The sequence below is a fragment of the Phoenix dactylifera genome, chromosome 2 (genome assembly GCF_051530095.1).
Source record: "Phoenix dactylifera cultivar Ajwa chromosome 2, Ajwa_hap1_PhDact_Kaust_v1.1, whole genome shotgun sequence".
Lineage (NCBI taxonomy): Eukaryota > Viridiplantae > Streptophyta > Magnoliopsida > Arecales > Arecaceae > Phoenix > Phoenix dactylifera.
The window spans coordinates 6107501-6131749 of NC_143191.1; the positions used below are offsets into that span (position 1 = coordinate 6107501).

At 38.3% G+C, this 24249-nt stretch overlaps 1 protein-coding gene across 11 annotated transcripts in view; it reads left to right on the forward strand.

Moving 5' to 3' along the window:
* LOC103704336 (serine/threonine-protein kinase STY17-like) overlaps window positions 1-24249 on the forward strand; it is a 45537-nt gene extending 21288 nt beyond the window's left edge. For 4 of the 11 annotated variants that reach the window (XM_088715107.2, XM_088715109.2, XM_088715110.2 and 1 more), the window contains exons 7-18: window positions 1452-1502; window positions 1816-1952; window positions 2063-2170; window positions 2339-2412; window positions 10479-10654; window positions 12444-12539; window positions 21622-21702; window positions 21817-21867; window positions 23154-23294; window positions 23372-23400; window positions 23492-23621; window positions 23783-24249. In XM_088715107.2, the coding sequence (XP_088571233.1) occupies window positions 1452-1502; window positions 1816-1952; window positions 2063-2170; window positions 2339-2412; window positions 10479-10654; window positions 12444-12539; window positions 21622-21702; window positions 21817-21867; window positions 23154-23294; window positions 23372-23400; window positions 23492-23621; window positions 23783-23842 (1134 nt within the window). In that variant the 3' untranslated portion in view covers window positions 23843-24249. Of the gene's footprint in view, window positions 1-1451; window positions 1503-1815; window positions 1953-2062; window positions 2171-2338; window positions 2413-10478; window positions 10655-12443; window positions 12540-21621; window positions 21703-21816; window positions 21868-23153; window positions 23295-23371; window positions 23401-23491; window positions 23652-23782 lie in introns of all 11 variants that reach the window. The other 7 variants (XM_039131711.3, XM_088715111.2, XM_088715113.2 and 4 more) reach the window with 4 other exon arrangements.

A 24249-nucleotide genomic window follows, 5' to 3' on the forward strand; every position in this document is an offset into this window, starting at 1 on the left:
TGGTACAGGTCCTATGTGGTTCTAGTTTGTTTTGGACCTTTCTTTATTTTTAAAATTTGAATTGAAGTCGGGATATGGTTGCTGACTTCAATTCAAAATTCAAAAATAAAGAAAAAAGAGGGAGGTGGGGATCGGTTTGGAATGAAGACGTGTCAAGGAGACTGCATGGTGAAGAGGGAGGGGTTTATAGAGAGAGAAGAGAGAGAGGGGGAAGAGGGAGGGAGGGAGGAATGTAACAATTGTAATCTCTCATAGGTTGTAATGGATGGCGATGATGGGTTACCAGAGCTCGAGTAGCAGCACGTGGGTCTTCTTTATCAAAGCCATGGTGTTTTTGGCCAGTGTCCTATCGATGGCTATGATGCTCCGCCTCTCAAGGTAATCGAGTTCCCTTAAAGCAAGGGTTAGAGAGAGAGAGGGAGGGAGGCGGTCAGCATACTTGGACAGTCGTCGATCGTTGAGATGGGTGAGGGCAGCAAGAGCATGAGCAAATGGGAGAGGAAAGGAAGAAACAAAGCCCTAATCCTTGAACCAGTGCCAATCTCGAATTTATAGTGCAAACTGTGATGGTTACCGACTGAACACAGTATTCCCCGAATTGGCCAGATTGGCAAGATTCAGCATTCCTTGGCTTGGGCCGCCAAAACTGTTGAAACTAAAATTCTTTTGGCTTGGTCAAGTCCAAACCAGAACCAGGATTCTGAACATTAATTATTTTAGAGGATCATGAAATTTGACAAGTGCCAAAATCAGCTGATTTTTATATAAATCTCTATGTGTCATCCAATGTGCCTTTTTCATTGTCCATGTCAAATTATCCTTCTGGCCTTTTTAGTACGAAGCATGCCTTTATTGTGAAAGATACATAAATACCCGAGAAGGGATCAGTAAACCACAAGTTACATAAAAGGAGGGTATAGCAAAAGGTTCCCTATTTTCTTTTCTGCTCTTCTTATCACTCTCCTATTCAATGGTTTTTCTAGAGCATATGTTGCATTTAGGAAGCATTGTTGTTTTGTTTCTCTATCAAGTGATGAATCAGAAATGTCTAGAGCTGGTGGTCATATGAAAAGCTCTTTCATTTCTATACACTCTTCTACATCCAAGGCATTCAATAGAATGGAACTTCCTTCTGCACGTGTGGAAACAATAGAAGTCGTGCATTTCTCTTCAGGCAGGAATTCAATTTATAGGTCACAGTGATTGCTTACACTGACATGGATCTCTGCATTCTTCTGTTTATTTTTTTCCACTTTGCTGCCTTATTTTAATACATTGTTTTATGGGCTTATGCCCATGAACCATGAACTGGATGATAAATTTGTCAACCTTTAATACTATCACTGTATGGGCCCTTGCAAACTAGTAAGGGCATTGCAATTCTGTTTTCTTTTATGGTAGGGATCTTTTCCAAGGCCCAAGTCTTGCTAACTTTACGATGGTATGCTCAGGCAACAGATGGTTTGCTCAAGCAACTCAAGAAGACAGTTGCAAGAAATGAGGTATATTTTTTCTGATAAATAAATCTGAATGACTAACTCTTTTTTGTCTATAATTTTCTTGCTCCTCTTTTCAGATAATTTAGATAAGTTTATCCCTTTACCACACTTTTGCAATTATACATCCAACGTCTTGCTGCTTCATAGCCAATACATGACTCGAAAAAAACTTCTTGTTCCCCCCCATTGAAACATGTGGAAGCAGATAGTATTTATCAGGACTTGCATCTGCATGGGTTTCTTTGTTGCTGTTGTTTATTTATGATTAACATATGATCTATTCTGCAATCTCCTTTTTCTCCCTTCGAACATGTAGGGGTCGTGGTCTGGCTCCTCTCATTCTTCAGCCGCGGAGAAAATACTTACGGTGCAATCAAATGGTTCTGATTGGGAAATTGACAAAAGATTGTTGAAGATGGGAGACAGGATTGCATGTGGATCTTGTGGAGATTTGTGAGTTGGGAATTGTGACATAGACTGCTGCTTCTGTTAGCAATTCTTCTTTTATGTATTTGTCAGAAGTTGAACGTTGTGGTCCACCTCATTCTGATGTTTATGTACAGGTATCGAGGGACTTATCTCGGTCAGGATGTTGCTATAAAAGTTCTTAGATCGGAGCATTTAAATGAAGCTCTGGGGGTAGAATTTGCTCAAGAAGTAATGATTTTAAGGTACATTTACATAGTATTGCCTATGTAACCTTTGATCATATCTTGTAACCTTTTTACTATTTTAGAGGCTAATTAATTCGTCTACTTGTTAAAAAAAGTCGACAATGACACAGATAACTTTGTTGTTTATAATTCTGGTTTTCTTTTTTCCTTTTCCTGTCATTTCAGGGAAGTCTATCATAGGAATGTCGTTCGCTTTATTGGTGCATGCACAAAACGTCCACAATTATGCATAGTAACAGGTAATCTTTTACTGGCATTGATTTCCTTGTTCTATTGTTGGTTTAAAAAGAAACTACTCTATCTTGCATCCATGCTTGTAGAAAGTTTATTTTTACAGTCCACTTTCTCTTAGAAGAAAGAATATGCCATGATGAATAGCAATTTTATTCTAAAATCTAGGATATATGGGTACTTCAAAATTCAAATTGCATTCTATTTCTGTAACCGATACCTAAGTGTCCTTTAAAAAATATGTAAAAAATAGAATGTGCTTATTGGATATGTATGGATGGTTCCTGGTTAATTTGGGGATGAGGGAGAAGCGTTTCATTTTTTCGCATGATGAATGCTAACCTTTTAGGATGGCAATCACTGATGGTTCATTTTAAAATGTGATATTCATGTAGTTGCACAGATGATGATGTTATTGTGGAATATAGAGTATGCTACTGTGATAAACCATTGTTCTTTTTAGATGCTTTTCTACATGCATAAAATATATTGTTATCATTTGTATGTGTCATCTTTTTGTTTTTTAAAATTTTTTTGCAGTTCTTATCCTGTGTATGTGTCCATGCCTCATAAGCTAAAACATTTTCTGTTTATGGGGTTATTTTTTTATGGGTACATTTAGATCAAAAAAGATTAAATTACTGTTTTAAGTCCATGGTCTGCCGTACCGGTCCATACCGGCCGGTACATACCGGTCCGGCCTCGGACTGGTACCAGATCAGCGTGGAATCCGGTACCAATAGCTTATCGTTGGAGAAACGGTATGGGACTGGTACGGACCGGTCCGGGCCGCCACCGTTACGCCGACCGGTAGCGGTATGGCGGATCTTGGTTTTAACTATATAAATTAACACAGGAATATATTTTTTGACATCTTAAACATTTGTTAATTTATGAACATCTAATCTTCATAGTAATTTTTCTTTATACTTAATAAGAATAAAATAATCCTAGTAACGTATTATTCAGGGCATACTGGATAATCCTATTGAATTCTCAGCATTGGAAACAGGATTTTTAGTATTATAGAATAAGAGGCCTGGCTGGCTGGCTCTATCCATGTCAACTGGACCTCTCTTAGTCCATTTCTGCAAGATGGAAAAGAAGACCTGTTGAGGTCCTTTTTTTCTCCCTATGGCATTCGAATTGGCCCACTCTGAAAAAATTCCTGTGAATTCTGTGAATATAGGCCTAGCCTGGTCTGTGTTCTCATGAATCCTGTTGGATCGCATAGTATTAACCAAACAGACCCTTAATGAATTCCTGTTATTATTACTAGAATATTATATAATTGAATATCTGACTTGATGTTTGGCTGAGGTTGCAACCCTGATATGACTGACATCTTCCATAAAATAAACATGTTTTTGGCATGTGCTGCCTGGTGGATGATACAATAACTCCAAGATGTGTATATGAGGATTTACATCAGGGTATTTTGTCTTATGAGTAACGAGTTAGACTAATGACCTGCATTTATTGTACATGTTGTAATGGTGGATATTATATTTAATATAAATTGTCAAAATATATTAGATATTTCTTTATTTTTACAAGGAAACGCTGTCATTAGAACCGTTATGAGGTTGGTAGTGATCTTTTGTGGAATACCCGAATTATTTGCACCTATTGGGTTTTTTTCTCCCCTATAGACCCCTCTATATTTTTTAATATTGCGCTGCTCTATGTACCACTATGTAATTTTCTTGTGTTTCTTCATCCATTTTATTTGTTTGCACTAATTTTAATAAACCATTGCCTTCATATGAATTTTTAAATTAATATTGGCGATGATTTTTACAATAATCAAGTACAAGTAGGTCATGGAGGCAATCTGTAAGAAACCAGACCAGATCCTCCATTTCAGTTTGAATTAACTAGAATTTGTTAACCAGTCAGTTGACTCAAAAAGCTTAAACAGATAGTGAAAGGGTCAACAATGTATATGCAGCTTCCTCCTGTGCGACTGGGATCATGCACGTGTAAGGATAACACAGCCAAGACATAACTAAATCAGGATAACAGATAACCGAAGATAATTTGATCAATAATTGAACTGTGGAGGGAATTCAAACTCCTGATGTATAGCAAGTCTGAGCTCTGATACTGTGTTAACTAACCAATTAAACGAAAAAGCTTAGGATGATTGGTAAAGGGTCAACAAGGTATATCTGCTTAACAGAACTAAATACGTCTATGGTCTGAATGTGACTTAATTAGCTGTGGAATATTATAAGACCTGATGATTTTTCTATTCTGCTTGAACCTTAAAATAGAAGGATCAGACTAAAAATGCAGCTAGTTTTTCATATGGTTTAATCTCATGCTGTTTTGGTTTACAAAGAAGAAAAGATTATAGGACACAAACATGTCCTTTCTGGTACTACAACTAGGTAACGACTAAACTACTATTGTTACAACCCAAGATCTCATCCAAAATGGCTAGCTGGAAGTTGTTTTTTGGGTTACTTGGCTCTATATAGATACCTAAGATCTACCTAGTGTATAGCCAATATGAGACTAAACACGGGCCCACACAAGGCCTCATGTGCTCCTCCTGTTTAAGTCCTGACATTCTCTTTAGGTTAAGGGTCTAAATTCATTCAAATCCAAACATAAGTACCATAATTCCAATCACAACCATCATGATCAGTCCGTGGTCAACCCAAGGGGCCTATGCTGCAGTGCCCCCAGTACACATGGGCTATGGGTTGGATCCACTCTAATACCATTTATCACAATCCAGGATCTCATCCAAAAAGATTAGCTGGAAGGTATTATTTGGGTTATTTGGCCCTGTATAAGTATCCAAGATCTACCCTGTACATAGTTGATGTGAGACTTAACACATGCCTACGTGGGTTCTCATAACTACTTAATCATCACAGACGAATACACTAGTCAACAAACATTAGAAAAGAGAACCTATTAGGGTGGAGATAATAATAATTCACACAGTTTAAGCAAACAATCTATCCTCTTGATTCATTTTTGACTAGAGCGGACACTTCATATTTTTGAAATCCAATTGAGCTGTGATGGCACTTGTTGGAGTAAGATTACAACAAAGAATGTTGAAGCAACCTGAACCAAGCGGTTCGGCCTGAATCGATGTTAGCCTGGAACAGTTTAGTCGTGCGGGTTGGTTTGAGTTATAAAATCTCTCTCCTTCCCTCTCGGTTTGAACTAGAGCTTCGAGAGCCTTCGACGACTCCATCCTGCTCTCTTTGCTAGATGCTCGGATCATCCGCTCTCTCTCTGTCGGACGATCACTCAAGGTAAGCGCTGTCTCTCTCGCGGTCCCTATCACCGAATCCGGATGGCTCGAAACTACTTCGAGCCCTTGCAAAGCCCTCACTTCCCGTCACTCCCTCTCCCTCCAACCTCTATCCCCTCATGAAGCTGTCGTCGGACGCCTCGGCCTCAACCTCTCTCTCTCCCCCCCTCTCTCTCTCTCCTTCCAATCTCTCCTCTCCCTCTCCCTCCCTCCTCTCTCTCTCTTCCTCCTCTGTCCCTCCTTGTCCTCCCTCTTCGCCTCTCTTTGTTTTGGTATGCTCTGGCATAGTACAACAAGGACCCATATCGGACCAAACTTGTTTCTGACCAATGCAAGCTCCGATACTAGTTTGACAGACCTTGGATGTAGAGTGTTAAATTTGTCTGTTGAGCCTTCTCAAGTATCAAATAGTATTTTAAAACCTGCTCAGGTTGAATAGATTGTCTTGTCGTAGTTGCCAACTGCCGAGTCTAGTTTCTAGACGTAGGTTTGATTTTTTTTTTTTAATTGTTTAGCCTGATGCTTTGACCACTTGAGTAGTTAAAGACCCTAGTTCAACATTTTTGAAAGATCAAATTTTAATATGTACCATGTAAAATGAAATAAAATTGCAATCCCCTTGAAGCCCAATCACTCTCAAACCCTAAATCGCTATTATCCCCCTCACAGTCTGGGTTCAAGTTTTTGAAAGATCAAACTTTATACGTTGCAAAATAAAATAAAATAAAGCCACATTCACCTAAAGCTCAATCTCTCAAACCATAAATCCCCATCACCCCCCTACAATCCCGAAGGAACCAGATGTAGGATATGGTGGTGGAGGGGGAATGGGCTTGGATCTATTAATGATGGGGCTTTTAACAACAATGGAGCAGTATTTTGGCATCAAAGATCAGAAAGTCAGAGTGGATGTTGTTGGTGTCAAAGAGGCAGTGCTGCTAGGGAGAATGGGAGACTGGGGTTTTGGGTAGTGGAGGTAGAAAGGCAATCTTAGCATAGGAGGGAAGGGTGTTGGGGCAAAGCTAAGGTCATGGTCAGCCGAACCGAACTGAACCATCTGGTTCGGCCCGTACTGAGCTGGCTTGGTGGGGGATCGGATCGGTTCGGCTATTAAATTCAGGATTGGTCCCGAATCGGCTAGAAATGGCCGAAACTGGACAGAACCTGTCACGCCCCCGCCTCCGCAGGGCACGTGCAGCACCCAGTGGCCACGTGGGGGCCACATGAGGGGAGAAATGGGGCTTCCTGTCAGATATTGTCTGGTTTCGGGGCCCGCATGCGCGCCGCACGCACCGCTCAGATACCTCTCCGGTTTTGTTTTCCACCTAAAATACGTCTGCAGGATTTGGAGACACCCGCCTCATATGCCCAGACTCTGGAACGAGTCTTTCCGATGCGGGACTATTGGGCCTCACACTCTTTCCACCATCGGACAAGAGCCGTCCTCGGCTCTGATACCAAATGTCACGCCCCTACCTCCATGGGGCACGTACGACACCTAGTGCCCATGTGGGAGCCACATGAGGGGAGAACACGGGGCTCCCCTGCCCGATATTGTCCGGTTCCGGGGCTCGCACGCGCGCCGCACGCACTGCTCAGACCCCTCTCCGGTTTTGTTTTCCACCCAAAATGCATCTGCAGGATTTGGAGATACCCCCCTCATATGCTCAGGCTCTGGAATGAGTCTTTTCGATGTAAGATCATTGGGCCTCACAGAACCTATCAGAACCGGTCGCGAACTTGCCGGAACCAGCCGGTTCCATGGACGGTTTGTACTGAGTCGGGATGGTTCGGAACTGGCCTCCTTCCCTTTTCTTCTTTGTTATAATAAGATGTTGGAAAGGCCCGAGAAACTCTTGAGCCTTCCCAATGTTTATTCTGTTCTCTAAACTTTTTTTTCTTTTCTTCGCGGTGAAAATCACACCGATTCAGCATGATTGAAGAAAGATCTAAGCCTAAATAAGGCGTGTCTCCTCGTTCTCATTCTTTCTATTTTTTTGGGCTCCAAAAAATAGCTCAAAATTTGCCAAATAAGAGAAGATCTCAGCAAAATTTTTGATTTTGGCTTGATTTAATGATATGTTGTTGATCTATGGATGATCTACATGATGACATAAAAAATTTTAATTTTTGAATTATATATAATTTTTAAAAATTAAAAATATATTTTCAGATTAAAAATAAAAGTATAAAAAATAAAATTCAAAAAAATTTGTAAAATCATAGGCGTATTTAGGGGCATGCAAGCTACTCTCCAGCAAAATTTGGTGTCCATTTATTCAAGTTTTGATGCGATCATATGCATAGTGGCCTGGGCAAGTCCACGAGTTTAAAAAAATATATGTAGTATCCATTGTTGGATTCAAAAAATTATGAAAATTAGTATCACATAATATATATTTCAAAAGGCCCTATGGAGAGTGTGGAGAAGCCTGTTCACTTAGATTTAAAAACTAGGAGTAGCAGCTTTGGTGGTCATGGATTTGCTGGCTAGCGAGTGGAGGACATGAGACCACCGTTTATGAGACAGTCATAGGATTATCTTCAATTCACGGGTGAGTTCTAGTTTACGCATGCTACACAGAATAGAGATCACGGTGCACGATTTGGTAGAGCCTGCGAGGATATGATTGCATATAGTTGATAGACTTCTTGAGATCATTCAGGAGGACATGATGCAGCTACAGATGACCTTGCACGTGGAGTAGAATCCATAGATGTTTCAGATTTCGAGTCGTATATTGGATTCTATTACCCACAGTCATAGGCAACCTATGTTCCGTACGGATACAATTATGGATATAGTGTCTGAGGCATTGTCTTCCGGTGGCTACTATTCTATGCTGTCCAGAGTATCTTATGGATCGAATTTTGCTGCCGGTTTATTCGGATGGATCCTTCCACAACCGTTTTATCAGATAGAGGACATCTCTCAGAGTCAGAACTTCAGCGAGAGATCTGAGAGTGCTTATAATCTAGAGCGTGTTCTTTATAGGATGAACATAAAAAACTACAACACTGCTTGGTTAGAAGGATGGGTTGATATGCCGTCTGGCTATGCTAATGATCTAGATTTCTACAAGAGGCATTGCCACTCGACGAAATTTTAGATATCGATATGTAGGATGTACTTTAAATATTTAATTGACAATAATATTTTATATTTTTTTATCTCATTAGTTGATTTTAAGATATTTCATGTTGCTTCTTGTGGCATATAACATCTCACTAATCATTTTATATTTTGTATCATTTTAAAAAAATAAAATATATTATTTAGATTAAATCGAATCATAGAAACATCAAAAAATATAAAAAGATTCAAAAAAAATCAAAGAACCATCAAATTAGACTTAAAACCATTTAAAAAGCTGCAAAAGATTGATTATCAATTAATTAAACTTGAAAAACTTGAAAAAAAAAAAATTGGGCGTGCCGGTCTTTATATTTTGTATCACTTTAAAACAATAAAATATATCATTTAGATTAAATCAAATCATAAAAACATCAAAAAATATAAAAAGATTAAAAAAAAACAAAAAACCATCAAATTAGACTTAAAACCATTTAAAAAGTTGCAAAAGATTGATTACCAATTAATTAAACTTGAAAAACTTGAAAAGAAAATTGGGCGTGCTGGTTCCCAAGCGTACCGTGTGTGGGTACGGTATAGTATCGACACACCGAACTGGCACGCCCAAGCGTACCGTATGTGGGTATGGTATAGTATTGGCACACCCAAGCGTACCGTATGTCGGTACGGTACTGAACCGGTACAGTACCGACCCGCCCGCCGACCAATATGGGTTTCGGTACCGGTTCGGCGGAGCATGGCTAGGGTACTATTGAGGATTGTTTGGTGTGCCTCCTGGTATGGAAAATAGAGGCCTTCTCCAAATGAAGCTCATGAGGACCACTATGGGAACGAAAAGGTGAGATTAGGGATTAAGATCACTAATCACAAATGTGTAAGGAAAATATGTTAAATGAAGGTCTTGGCCGGCCAAACCACTAACCCATGACAACAACCAAAACAGTTTGGGCCGTGATATGTGTTCAATCGCTGCTACTGAATCCATGTTAAGCGATCCTGATCAAAATTAACTGCAATTATATGAGAATATTGTTTTTTAAAAAAGATTTTTTAAATTATAGTAATTATGGCATGTAGCTGATCAAGGTGATGACACTTCTGTCTTATTCCATAATGTCATAGAAAAATCTTGTACAAATCCTGAAGAAAGAAGTTTTCATGGATATCAGTTACAATTTGTTTTGGATCTGGATTTTTTTTTTCAAAATTATCTGCAAATGGTTGCAACTACACTGAACAAGTTATTTAACTGACTACATCCTTGATTATTCTTACTTGTTTCCCATAATTTAATCATCTAATGGCTTATTTGCAAGTAGTTGTCTTCATTATAGTTTCATATAGTATTTCTAGTATAGTGGGTTTTGTATTTGAGCTGAATCATCTTTATGATCCTTGGAATTCGCCTCATTAACATCATACATGGTTTCTGTTCACCATTATACTTATACTCTATACATAATTTTGTATATTATTGACAAGGGAAACATCTTGTACTGCATTAGGATATTGTCTCTCTCTTGTAAGTTTAAGATGATAAATTTCATAATGAATAGTTAGTTTCAGTTCTTGAGAACGTTTTCATATTGTTTATCTTGCCATTAATGGGCAGAAAGCATATGTATAGCACTTTTGTTTGGCTGGTGTTTGTCATCTTGGAATATATTCTCATGGTTTACATAATGGTTAAAATTGTATTTCAGAGTACATGACTGGAGGAAATCTCTATGACCTCCTGCACAAGCATCATAATGTTTTGGAGCTCTCTCTTTTGCTGAAGTTTGCCATTGATATCTCCAGAGGGATGAGCTATCTGCACCAAAACGACATCATCCATAGGGATTTAAAGACAGCTAACCTGTTGATGGATACCAACAATGTGTGTAGCCTCTGTTGATATTGCATTATGTTGGATTATATATGATTATATGATTTCCTTACATCTTTGGTGTCTTAAAAATTTTATGTATTTCAAGATCATGCTTTTATGGTTGTGTGGAGCTAGATGCATATGGAAAGAAAAAAAATTCAGAAAGCTGACTTTATAACAAGTATTAGTTTCTGCAATCAAAAACATAACAGATGCACCTTTTTCTTTAATGTATGTATTTTTTATCGCCATCAGAATAAGAGAAGTTAAGGAGGGAATGGAAGAGTTCTAGTGTATTTCATGCCTGGAGGTTTCCAGTAGATTGTGTGCTATGATATTTGCATATGTTCATTACAAAAAAGAAGCAGCAATCAAATAGCACATGTTATGAAAGAAAAGGTCATAATACATGAATTTTTCTCTGCTTAGAAAACATAAGCTTTATATTAATGAATTTCATAACTGGACTATTTGACTGGTAAACTAACTTGTTTACACTAACTAGTATTAACTTTTTTAACGGCAGAAGAATTTGCTTGCTAAAGTTTGTATTCTCACATAAAATTTTGTGTTAGGAAATACAATCCAAATTGGGAATAGGACTAGTTCATGTGCTTAGTGAAATATATTTGTTTGCGTTCTATTTTACAATTCTGCAATTTTTTTTCTTTTTTCAGAAGGAAGATATGGTACCTTGAGTCATCCAAAAATTCCAGAGGTAATTGGATTGGTATGTCTTGTCAAAGCTACATTTTGAGATTTTAATCTTAGACAAGAATGCTGAGGTCGATATGCAATAAAATTTGGGAGAACTAGGATTTAGGATATAGTATCTTTGAAGAAATGTTAAAGTTGCATTGACAAGGATAAAATCAGTAAGGAAGGAGATGGTGTGACGTGGTGCAAAGGATAGAAGCTTGATATTTCTCACCTCCCAAAAACTAACCCAGCATAATCTCGGTCAGAGAAATGACATTTTCTCTAGTATTTTCAAACTCAAGATTTTATTGAGGCTATGTTTTAAAAATTTTACCAGAAAAGTAAAATTCAAGATTCAATAATTTTTGCTAGAATGAACCAGTAATTTATTCTACATGTTTTTTTCTCTTTTCTTCCTTAGAAGAAACACTTGTTTATGAATTAGATGTAGCAGCATAATTTGTTTTTAGGTGAGTAAAATTCATTTAGCTGAAAATTAGATGCAAATTCACCAAACTTTCTATACATGACTCTGGTACAAGCTAGATATTTTGGTGTTCTTTGACGATCATTACTTAATGTTGACTAACATCTATCTTTTCTTGAACAACTTTCAAGGAAACAATGGAAAGGCATTATTCTGTCCCTTTATATTAAGAGGATATACCATTTGTCCTAGTCTGAGAATGTGGGGTTTCTACCAGCAATTTTTAGATGCTCCAAAACCATGGACCCGAGGTCTGTTTTCTGTATCCGGTTTGGAAGTGACCAGAGGCTTTATTTTCTTGCTTGAGGCATTGTGTGTGTTGTTCCAAGGCCCTTGTCCCTGTGTTTCTGCTAAGTTTTGTCCTTAAGACTTCTCAGATCCTTCCTTTCATATTAAAACTCATAATGTAACTGAAAAAAATAAACACATGATTGAGGTACTTGTTTGCATGGATTTATATATATGTATTTTATATTTGAGGTTATTCTTTGTTTTTTGTATTTGAGGTTATTCTTTGTTTAAGTAATACTGATGCAATTCATTAATTTATTAGTTGAGGATCATGCAACTTCACTCAAGATGAGTTTTATAGTTTTACTTCTACTAACCTAGGTTGTGAAGGTGGCAGACTTTGGTGTGGCTCGGTTTCAAAGTCAAGAGGGAGATATGACTGCAGAAACTGGGACATACAGATGGATGGCACCTGAGGTATTATCTTCATTTTATAAATGGATTACTTATTTTGCTATATCTGTTGATAGTATGTATTAATCTATAATTTTATGTAATGAACCTCAGCTTATAGTTTTGTTTTTGTCCTTTGAATTTCTCTTTTACTGCCATTTCAGCAAAATAACAATCATTACTAAATTTTTCGAACTTGTTTTCTCAAACTGTTTTTTTACTGTAATCTGATATGTTAAATGACATGGTAGACATTAGAATGTTAACTGATGGCACTGATCGCTGCCACAGCTTTCCAAAATGGTAGCTACAGATATATAAACTAGTCCCTCCATGTTTCTTTTTTCTGTTCATTCTACAAATAGTCTTATCAAGTGAAATATTACCTGACCTCAGGAAGGTTCCCGTATCAATCATGCTATACACACAATCCAGTTAATGATGATTGTGTTTCAGCAAGATTTAGTGAAACTGATTTAAAATAGTTGATTAATTTTCTCTAAAGAAGAAATTATTAACTGGCCTGCATATATTTTTATCTAACTATTTGAAATTTTATAGTACTTTTAATTGAAAATTAGAATAAGGATTCATGAATCCTGAAACAACATCAGAGGCAACCCAAAATAGGTAAACATGGCGACTGTGAATTCACAAATCTGACCACACAGTTGGGACTAGGCTTGATCATTTTGGTTATGCTTATGGATTTAAAAGTTCAGAATGGAGTCAAAGCATTTTATATACAATCTGACAAAATGCTTTTGTTACACATAATGAAATTAAATGGAAATATGCACTATGAAATTCATTGTATAAAACATAAAGGTACAGGAAAACATATCGTCATTTAATTGTTAAAGATTATATAAACACAATTAGATGAATATGCTACCCAAATTGCATGGATAAAACTGAATGCTTTTCATATATGGTATATGGTAGTTCTGTTTGTTAAGCCCATTTGAGTCAGCCTAGGAATCAAAAATGGATTGAACAAAAAATAATGTAATGTACTGAAGTCAAAAGGAGTACAAAGGCCTACAAACTAATAGAATACTAAAGAATATTTAGCATAATCTCTTTTTCATGCGGCATTTCCAGGTAACATGTGTAGTTTATCATTTTGATATGTTGTCACACCCCTAACCCAAACTCAAGCTGGGCACGACATGGCTGCATATTTTTGTAAGCATAGCCGAGAGAATATGCAAGACATTCAAATCAATAAAAAATCTCAATTAGATTGAATAATATATAAATCATGTTCATTATTTTTTTAAAACAAACTAAATTATTTTCACTAGTAACAAATAATTATCCAGCTATAAGTTCCAAACACTCGAGTGGTATCAGAGATGCTCTAATTATTCCACTTCTTACTCATTACCACAAACTTAGCCTAGTTCGAAGCATCTTGTGGCTCTGAAAGGAAAAATAAAGGAATGATATAAGCTAACGACTCAGTAAGAATGTCCCCCACACATGGATATATATTAAATAACGGACAAAAGAAATTGTCTAACAACAAGTATAGCAGTTACAATAAGATAAAGATAGCATCATTATGAAATATATATTCAAAAGAACTAGTACTTGAATGCATCTTTCTTTCATTACATGAGACAATAACAATAATAATTAAGCAAGTAAAATTAATAACTCCATACTTTCACTAAATTGGTCATTCCCATTTATATTATTTTGTAAGGTATGCAATCTAGCAGACATCAGTTTACAAATGTAATTTAATTTGAATTCATCTTTGGGCTAATCTCGATCATGTTTCCAACCCATGATAGGGCAACAATAGTGTCGTATTTCTAGCATATGACGGGGCAATAATAGTGCCACAATTCTAGCTTGTGATAGGGCAATGATATTAATGAGACTAGCCCGTGGCCCACATCCATCCATACACATGGGGATTGCATGTCAAGTAATTAGTGTAAAACCCTACACACTAGTCTTCTTGCTTGGAAAGTCGTCCCCCTATTCAAAGCTAGGCCACCTAATGTTAGGAAAAATGATAAGAAAGATGATTACAAAGTGGTGGGGTCTGTTTAGGGTTAGGGTGGAAGATTACCCCACAAATGAGAACCTTGAGTTAACAGGAAAATTCGGGGAAGAGGTAGGGTGGCGGATGTCGAGAGAGAGAGAACAAAGTAGAGCGGAGGGGTGGTCGGTTTTTCGCGGTTGATGTTGGCTCTGAAAGAGTTGTGAATGGCACAGAAAGGAGCGAACAAAGAGGCATGACGAAGCACGAAGAGGTGGAGGTGGTGAAGTTCGATGGGTGCGGCAGTGAGATCGAATCAAGGTGCCGACAATCAAAACACGGGAGGAGGAAAGCAGGGTCCGGGGTTGGAAAAAATCAAGAAAAGTGAGATATGGAGTCCTTAGGCATTGATGAGCTGGGTAGGCCGGCTTAGATTTGAGAGAGGGAGAGGGGGAGAGAGAGAGTTGAGAGGCGGTGGTGGAAGTGAATGTTGGTGGATTTGAGAGGCAGCAGTGGAGTTGAGAGGTGGTGGAGAGGTTAGAAAAAGGGGAATAGGGAGAGCTGGTCCAGTGATGAGCCCGTTGCAGATGCAACGACCGTTGATAGTGAGAAACTGGAGGAAGAAGGGTGGTGGCGGTGGTGCTCAACAATGAAGGAACTGAAAAGATGATGACTCAAAATAGGGGAGACAAAATAGAAAACAAGGAAAGGTTGGTGCCTTGGTGGTTGATAGGCCGAGGACGACAAGCACGGAGAGATTATGGTTGGAAATGGTTGTGGTAGTCGCTTATCGAAAGAGGAAGTAGAGAAATAGAGGGAACATGGTGTTGGTTCTGCTCGCCCCGTCTTTATTGGTATGGTAGTTGCATGTCACCTTTATTCGGTGGCTATTCTGCATTCGATCCCATCTCCTAGCATTGGTTTCAAAACAACTCTCCTCTCCATGATGGCAAGGAGATGACTGCCTCTCCTATTTCGGGTTGTAGCTATGAGATAATCCAACCCTCAATTTGGGTCAGTTCATCTGGGCTGGTCCATTTGGATTTGTATCGGTTCTTGCTTCCTCTCCCCAAGAAAAAAAAATCATCCTTGAAATTGACATTATTTGGTCCTAAAATGTTGAGGGTACTTAACTCTAAATCTCATCTTCAAGTATCCATTAAGCCTCCCTCTAAATGTATTTGGTTCACTGAACTTTGTTATGAGGAATAGTGTAGCATCATGAAGTTTCAATCCATAATGTGTACTTCTTGTGGGTTAGATCCTCATGAAGTTTCAACAACTCAAACTCCACCACATAACTAGGATCAAGCACATACTTCCTCAGCATTGATACATGAAACACATTGTGTACTTCAGATGGTGGGTGTAATGCTAATATGCTACTACTCCCACTCTATCAAAAATTTCAAATAGACCCATATATCTGGAACTCAGCTTGCCGCGAATTCCAAACCTTATCACACTCTTAGTAGACGATACATTCAAGAAAACATGGTCTCCTACTTAAAATTCCAAAACTTTTCTATCTACTCCGAGTTGTACGGAGTCCTTCCGTAATTAGCTGAATGTTTTTCATAATTTGCTCTACCAACTCAAGGCCTAACAATCTTCTCGCCAACATCCCAGCATGGCGGACCCGCACCCTTTATCATATAGTGCCTCAAATGGTGCCTGCTGAATGGTTGCTTTGATAGCTGTAATTATAGGCAAATTCTATCAGAGACGTGGCTATCCCAAGCACCATCCAAGTAAGATATAGGCCCTCAACATATTTTCGAGAATTTGTATGGTCCTTTCAAACTGCTTATCAATTTGTGGGTGGAAAGCTGTATTGAAACTCAATCTAGACCAGTAGCTTTATGCAAGTTCTTAGAGAACTGAGATACGAACCTAGTATCTCTATTCGATACAATAGCAATTGGGACTCTATGCATCCTCACGATTTGCTTTATGGACAAATTTACCAACCTCTCCATAGAAAGACTAATTTTGTAGGGTAAGAAGCGTGCTGATTTTGTCAATCGATCAATAATCACCTATATAGCATCATTACCTTTAGGGGTTCTACATAGACCGGTCACGAAATCCATGGTAATATGCTCCCATTTCCACTAAGCGACGAGAATGGATTGCGATGGTCCTGCAGGTCTCTCATACGCTAAACGTAGATTTGCCGTACCAGTAGGTACCGTACCCTAGCGATACCAAACTGGTATGCAGTCTTATACCGTATTGATATTCGGTATGCCTCGCCGTCTCGTACCATACCGACATTCAGTATATCTCACCGTTTCGTGCTATGCCGTGTATCGACACTATAATAGGATGACACCAGTACGGGGTTTAGTATCGAGACGACGAACCTTGCATTAAATACTTGCTCATACACTAAAAACTATGCAACATACCGAGCAATATCTTTTTTCATATCGTTCCACTAGAAATTCTCTCTCAAATCTCTGTACATCTTGGTGTTGTTAGATGCACAATGTATGCGGAATTATGGGCAGATGCACAATGTATGTGAAATTATGGGCCTCAACCAAGATCTTTTTCTTCAACTCTAGAATTTTAGGTAGAAATAACCTGCTACCAAACCTTTGGGAGCCATCTTCATGTATTCTGAATTCTAGGTGGCATCAAATTCTGCCTCTCTAATCTTTGGAGTTCTGGATCTTATCCGTGAGATGCCTTAATCCTCTTGATTAGGGTAGGCTGCACTTTAAGATTAGCTAGCTAGGCATCAGGATGATGCAGCCGTACCTTAATTTCAAGCCTCTCTAGATCCATCAGAACATGCCCTTGTATGGTGATCAAAGTTGCTAAATCACTTGAAGATTTCCTGGTCAAAGCATCAGCTACAATATTTGCCTTACTTGAGTGATAATTAATAGTCAGATTATAATCTTTTACTAACTCCAACTATCTTCTCTACCTCACGTTTAGGTCCTTTTGGTGAACATGTACTTTAAACTTTTATAATCTATGAAGACCTTACGTGGCTCCTCATACAAACAATGCCTCCACTTTTCAAAGACCACATCTGCTATCTTCAAATCATGAGTGGGTTAATTCATCTCATTTGGCTTTAGCTCTCTGGAGGCATAGGTTACTACCTTTCCACTCTATATCAAAGCACAGTCCAAACCCTTCTAAGATGCATCACTAAAAATTATGAAACCTGTCACTGTTGGAATGGTTAGGACCAAGGCTATCACTAATTTCTTCTTTAGCTCCTCGAAGCTTTGTTCGCACTCTTTTGTTTCCTCAAACTTGGCTTGTTTCTAACTCAAGCGAGACAATGGTATAGCAATGCAAGATAATTCCTAACGAATCTTTAGTATTATGCAACCAATCCTAGGAAGCTGCGCACCTCAGATATATTAGTGGGCTGACTCCATTCAACCACTACCTCTACTTTCTTCTGGTCCATAGAGATGCCATCTTTAGAGATCACATGCCCAAAAAGCTCATATTGCTCAACTGAAACTCACATTTTTGCATCTTAGCATAAAGTTTCTTTTCTTTGAGGGTATGCAGTATTATCCTTTCCTCATGCTCTTCTTGGCCATTCAAATATGCTAAGATGTCATCAATAAACACTACCACAAATTGATTTAGGAAGGGTTTGAACATCCTATTCATTAGATCCGTAAAGCCTACAAGTGCATTCGTGAACCCAAAAGGCATCAGCAAGATTCATAATGTCTATACCTAGTTCTAAAAGCTATGTTGGGCACATCTTCAACCGTAATTTTTAACTGGTGGTACCGGGAGTGAAGATCAATTTTTGAGAAGACTTGCAATCCTTGTAACGGATTGAAAGATCATCAATTCTTTGCAAGGGATACTTGTTCCGTTGTTTAGCTCCTGGTAATCCATATAGAGTCCGATCAAGTAGTTCCTTTGGATTGCAGGTTATCCTTGGGATCCCGTACCTTTGGGATCGAGATGTAATCTTATACTGGCGTCTGAAGAAGTATCGTCTCATGAAAGATGTGGAGTTCATGATCAATGCCTCTAGAACACAAGGTAACATTGACCTTGTAGCTGATGCCCAGGCAAAGCGACTTGTTAATGCCTGGAATAAGTTTGTGATGATGGTACGAGAACTTAATACTACTTATAAGAGGCCAAACTCTCGTATGTTGGTTCCACTGACCGATTTACCGAGATTGAGATCAACGGAGGAATTGTCATAGTCATCAACGAGGAAGAACAAGGAGGGTACCTACCACGAAGTTCAGATGCAAGAGCAGAGCAAGTGGTTTGCCGAGACTCGAGAGCAAAGGAGAGCTAGGTCAGAAACCATCTTCGAGAAAAGCTAGGTGGGTCGACCGTGAGACGGGAAAGCAGATGTTTTTCCACTTTCAGTTCTAATTTAGTGGGAACTAAATACCCTAAATAGAGGGAGCCTTAATCCAGGAGGATCTTTAGATTCAATATGGATCACTTTGGCTATTACGAGTATCCAAGAGGATTACCAAACTCGATGGAGACTTTGGCCACTATAAGTATTCAAGAGGATCACCAGACTCGATATGGAATGCTTTGGCCACTATAAGCAGGGCTAGATAGGGTTCTGGAGCGAGATCTACCACATCGGAAAGTCGAGTCGCATGACAAACTTCCGAAGGTTATGTCTTGGTTATACTATGCCCGATTGAGATGATCTTTTTTTTCAAATTGGGTAGCTTTTCAAGATCTACAACGGAAAGGTTGAATTGGAACAAAATTCCACCATTTAGGCTCTGAAATGGGTTGGCCAAACCGAAAGTTTTCTTTTTGGATAAAACTTTGATCGGCATAGTTTTCTATTCGAGAAGAATCAGGCGGAGCGATAGAAGGCAGAGTTAATGTAAAAGTCGAGATCTACCTCCTCAGAAATTTTAGTTTGTTTTACAATATTTCTAAATTTTAATTTTTTCTAGAATATTTCTAATAATCATATTTATTTTAGGATATCTAGTCCTATTCGAGCAAGGAGAGGAATTCAATCCAAATTGTGAAAGGGGCTATGTACCTTAGTTTCAAATTCTATTTTTTAGTACCCCTTTCCGAAATTAATCGTAGTCCTATGTTTTCTCTAACCTAACCTTATTCCAAGTGAACTATTGAAATTAAATAAGGAGGTTAGGGGCTTACCTCGATCAAGTGATTAGTGCAAAAGGCTACACACTAGTCTTCTTGCTCGGAAAGTCATTCCCCTACACAAAATTAGACCACCTAGGGTCAGGGAAAATGATAAGAAAGATGATTACAAAGTGATGGGGGTTTGTTTAGGGTTAGGGTCAAAGATTACCCCAATAAGTGAGGGTTTTGAAGAGAGTTAATAGAAATTCGAGGAAGAAGGGTGGCGGGTATCAAGAGGGAGAAGAAAGTAGAATGGAGGGATGGTCAGTTTGTCATGGTTGGCATCGGCGCTGTAAGAGTTGTGAATGGTGCAAAAAAGGAATGATAAGGCTCGACAAGGTGGTGGTGATGAAATTTGGCGGGGCACTGCATTAAGATGGAATCAAGGCACCGACAATCAAAACGCAGGAGGTGGAGCATAAGGGTCTGGAGATGATGGAAAAAATAGGGGAAAGTGTGACTGGGGGCCCTTAGGCACTGATTGGTAGGGCAGGCTAGCTTAGATATGAGAAAGGGGAAAGGGCGAGAGAGAGAGAGCCGAGAGGTGGTGGTGGAACTAAATGTCGGCAGTGGATTTGAGAGGTGGTGGTGGAGTTGAGAAAAGGGGGAATAGGGAGAGTTGGTTTGGCGATGAGCCCCTCGCTGATGCGGTGATTGTTGACAGTGAGACACCGGAGGAAGGAAGGTGGTGGTGGTGGTGCTCAACGGTGAAAGAATCTGAAGGATGGTGACTCGAAACAGAGGAGAGAGAATGAAAAATAGGAGAGGAAAAGTTGATTCCTCGGTGGTAGATAGTCACTGGACGGTGAGCATGGAGAGGATTGAGGTTGGAAATGGCAGTGGTGGTAGCGAATCGAAAGATGAAGAGAGAGGGAACAAGGTGGTGGTTGTGCTTGCTGCATCCTCACTGATGCGGTTAGGCAATGGTTCCGCATGGATCATGCATGCACCTTTATCTGGTGGCAATTGCACATCCAGTCTCGTCTCTTGGTGATGGTTTCCCAACTGCTTACCTCTCTATGATGGCAGGGAGATAGACACTGCTCGAAGGCATCCATCGAGACCACCCATCCCTCATGTTGGGTTGGTTTGGCCGGATCGGTCCAATTGGACTAGTGATGTGTTTTTGAGCAAAGTGATCCAATGCTAAAATTTGTTGATTTATGTCAACTAAAAGTTGGTTGAATTTATATGGTTCAAATGAAAAGCCATCAACTTTATCAAATGCTATTTGTTTCAAATGAAAATGATCTGTTTAAATTGAAAAACATGAGTTGTTCAAAAGCATATGGAAATAATAGGAGTTATTCACATGTAATTTAGTATATGAAATTAGAAATCACTTCTAGTATCTGTCCTGATGGTCATAAACATCAATTGAATAAAATAAAAAATAGGCAAAGAGCTTGAAGCAGAAATTGTTCAAACTTTCATATAATCTTTTAATGATAAAGGACATTTTCAAGGACAGCAGACCCATCAAAACCAATTCTTTCGGATAAGAGGCATAAAAAGGAGAAAAAAAAAGATGTCATTGGCCTTGCTAGAAATAAAAATCTCATGAAAACAACCATAAAAAGAGAGAGTTATAGAATGGGCTTTCCTGCTGAAATTCCTTCCTGTTGTTCATGAGGCAGACTTTAGAGCCCTGGTGGGAAGAAGAAGATGCAAAATGAAATTATTAAAAGAAGTGGATAATCATCCAGGATTTTATATATAAGCTGTATTGCTGATAATAACTACATTGCATGATATAGGTCTATATGGGTGAAGTTATGGCTCATATCAGATAAAATTGAAGCTATAAACATGTGTTGACCTGAAAAATAAATTGTGAATGCTTCAAAATTACTTTCTCCCACAATTATAATCGATACATACCTCATACCATGTAAAGTAGTATTATCATACTTATATTTTAAATAATGATAAACATATTTTCTGATTTTTATATTACAACTTTGCTCTTTCCAGGTTATAAATCATCAACCATATGATCATAAGGCTGATGTATTCAGTTTTTCCATTGTGCTCTGGGAGCTAGTAACATCAAAGGTACATGCTGAAATTGCACTCTTTCAACTTATGGATTATTGATCCAGCAAATTTTGGAAGATGGGACCATATGATTATGAGGTGGAGTAACAAGTTTATGATGTCATTGTGCAGGTCCCATATGAAACCATGACACCCTTGCAAGCTGCATTAGGAGTAAGACTGGTTTGTATTTTTCATCACATAGAAAAATGTTCTCTGTGTTGATCATAAGGATCTAGTTGTCTTGGTTACAGATTGCTATGGTTATCATTGTTTCATACCTACTTGTGACAAGCTTAGGTGCTTTAGCTCAAGTTCATTGGCTGAATTGCAAGGACAATGTCCGCATATTTCCAAATTCTCTCTAGTCTTGTCATGTGAAAATATTTTAGGTTGAAAAATTATGTTTCATGTGTCTTATTAACATTCCTCCATGTGTCTTGGTGTTACTATCCAATGTATTATTTTATCAGAAAGATTGTAACTTACTATTTCAAGCACAGTTTTAAATCTCATGTGATGGGGATGTCCTGGTTTCTTCATGGAACGGGATGCCCCAAAGTCCCACACCATCCTGTCTCTCTCCCCCCTTCTTTCATTTCTTTCTTTCTTTTTTTTTTCTTCTTTATTTCCTTCTTTCTTTTTCTTCTACCTTTCGTTCTTTCCTTTCCTTTTTCTTTCTTGTATCCTTTCCTGTATTTCTTATTTATTTTTTCTTCTTCTTTCGCTTTCCTTTCTTCCTTCTTTCCTTTCTTTCTTTCATTTTGTTCTCCCTTCCTTTCTTTCTTCTTTTTCTTTTCTTTCCTTCCACTTTTTCCTTTTCTTCTTCTCTCCCCATGTGGATGGGTTTCGAATTCCTAACCCTATCCTATTCCCGTTTTCTCACAGGAATGGGACGGGACGGCTGGGACGCCTTTCGTCCCACTGGGACTTAAAAAACTTTGGTTTTAAGTGCTTTTCACACATGGACCGACTCTAGCTTTCTATTGTCTTGCATGATTGTTTTTGTTAGTTCAATATACAAGGTGTCAATGTCTATTGTAAAAATTTCTCTCCATGAAATAAATACTTTTGGCAGTGACATGGTTAGAATAGTGGTAATTATATGTTTCGAAAGCCCAACTTTTAGTTGGACATATAATGGATATTTGATGTAATAGTTTTTATATGGTGGAGAATGATACCTGTTATTTGACATGTTCATTTCTCATCTGATAAAAAATAAAAGTTAAATGTCCATCAAACTACATAAAGAGAAGTTTTTTAATATTGTCATGATCAAATAGTTTGCTTGTTTTATCTGTTCCCCTTTAAAAAGGCTAATAATAGACATTATTACAGCCATGATTTCAATCCAAATAAATGCCGGAAATGATATCATTGACTCATTGGTAGGCTAAATGCTAAAAATATTTTTTTATATAGTTTTTAACCATATTTACGTATTACTTCTTTATGTGCGATACTAGGGTTTGCGTCCAGAGATTCCGGAAAATACGCATCCTAAATTAGTTGAGTTGATGAAAAGATGTTGGGAGGCGGTTCCAGCGAAACGACCCTCTTTTTCGGAGATAACTATTGAACTTGAGGAACTCTTGCAACAAATTCAGGTAGATCCTCCATCTAGTTATTAAATTTAAAGTTGACTAGCTGTGCACCCATAATAATAGAAGTTGTTTAATCCAAGGTCCACAAAATTGGTACTAAACCATATCGGTACGTTACCGATTCGGTATGGCATCCATCAAGCTTGCAACACTCTTTTCTCTCTCTCAGCTATTTACTGCTCAAAAACCGGGCATTACAGGCCAGTATTGGGTTGTGTAGAGCAGTTCCGCTCGGTTTGGACCAGTTTGGCTGATATATTGAACCAAACCTCAGTACCCTATCACTACCTTACCAGTATAGTACAGCACGATCGGTATAGGGCACTACGGGTCGGTATGGCAGACCTCCAAATCTAAGGTGTTGGTATTTTTGTTATGTCTGCTAAAGTATCAACATTATTCTGATAAAGTTACTCTTCTTTAAATGAGGTTTCTTGTATGGTAGGGCAACTCATGACGTTGACGAGTCATTTGTTTTTCCGCATTGGCAGGGAACTGGGAAAACAAGTCAACAGGAAGAAGGGAAGATACCAAAACAATCAGCAACATAATTGTTCCGTGTGATTTTATTAGCAATCTGGTTAATGAATACTTTGTTTTGCTGGCTACTCTTTTCTGAGGTGTTGGCATGTGCAGATGCAAGCAGTGTTGTTGAGATGTCATGATGTATGCAATTATCTTTTTGCTACATTTTCTTTTTCTGTGATTTGGTTCATGTGTTGTAACTAGTTATTGCCATTGTCATTATCAAGAAGAATTACGAGCTTACCAGCTGCAAGCCACGCACACAAGTTTTGATTGTTATTGTGAATGTTCCTTTAGTGAACCTTTTCTACTGGAAGCCAGAAAGCATGTGTGTCACGTGGAAGATTAGTGAAAGAGACTTGTAAGAATTGAAAATTTACTGATTTTTTGTATTAAATACTAAATATTGGCTGTTGATGTGTTACCATCCTTC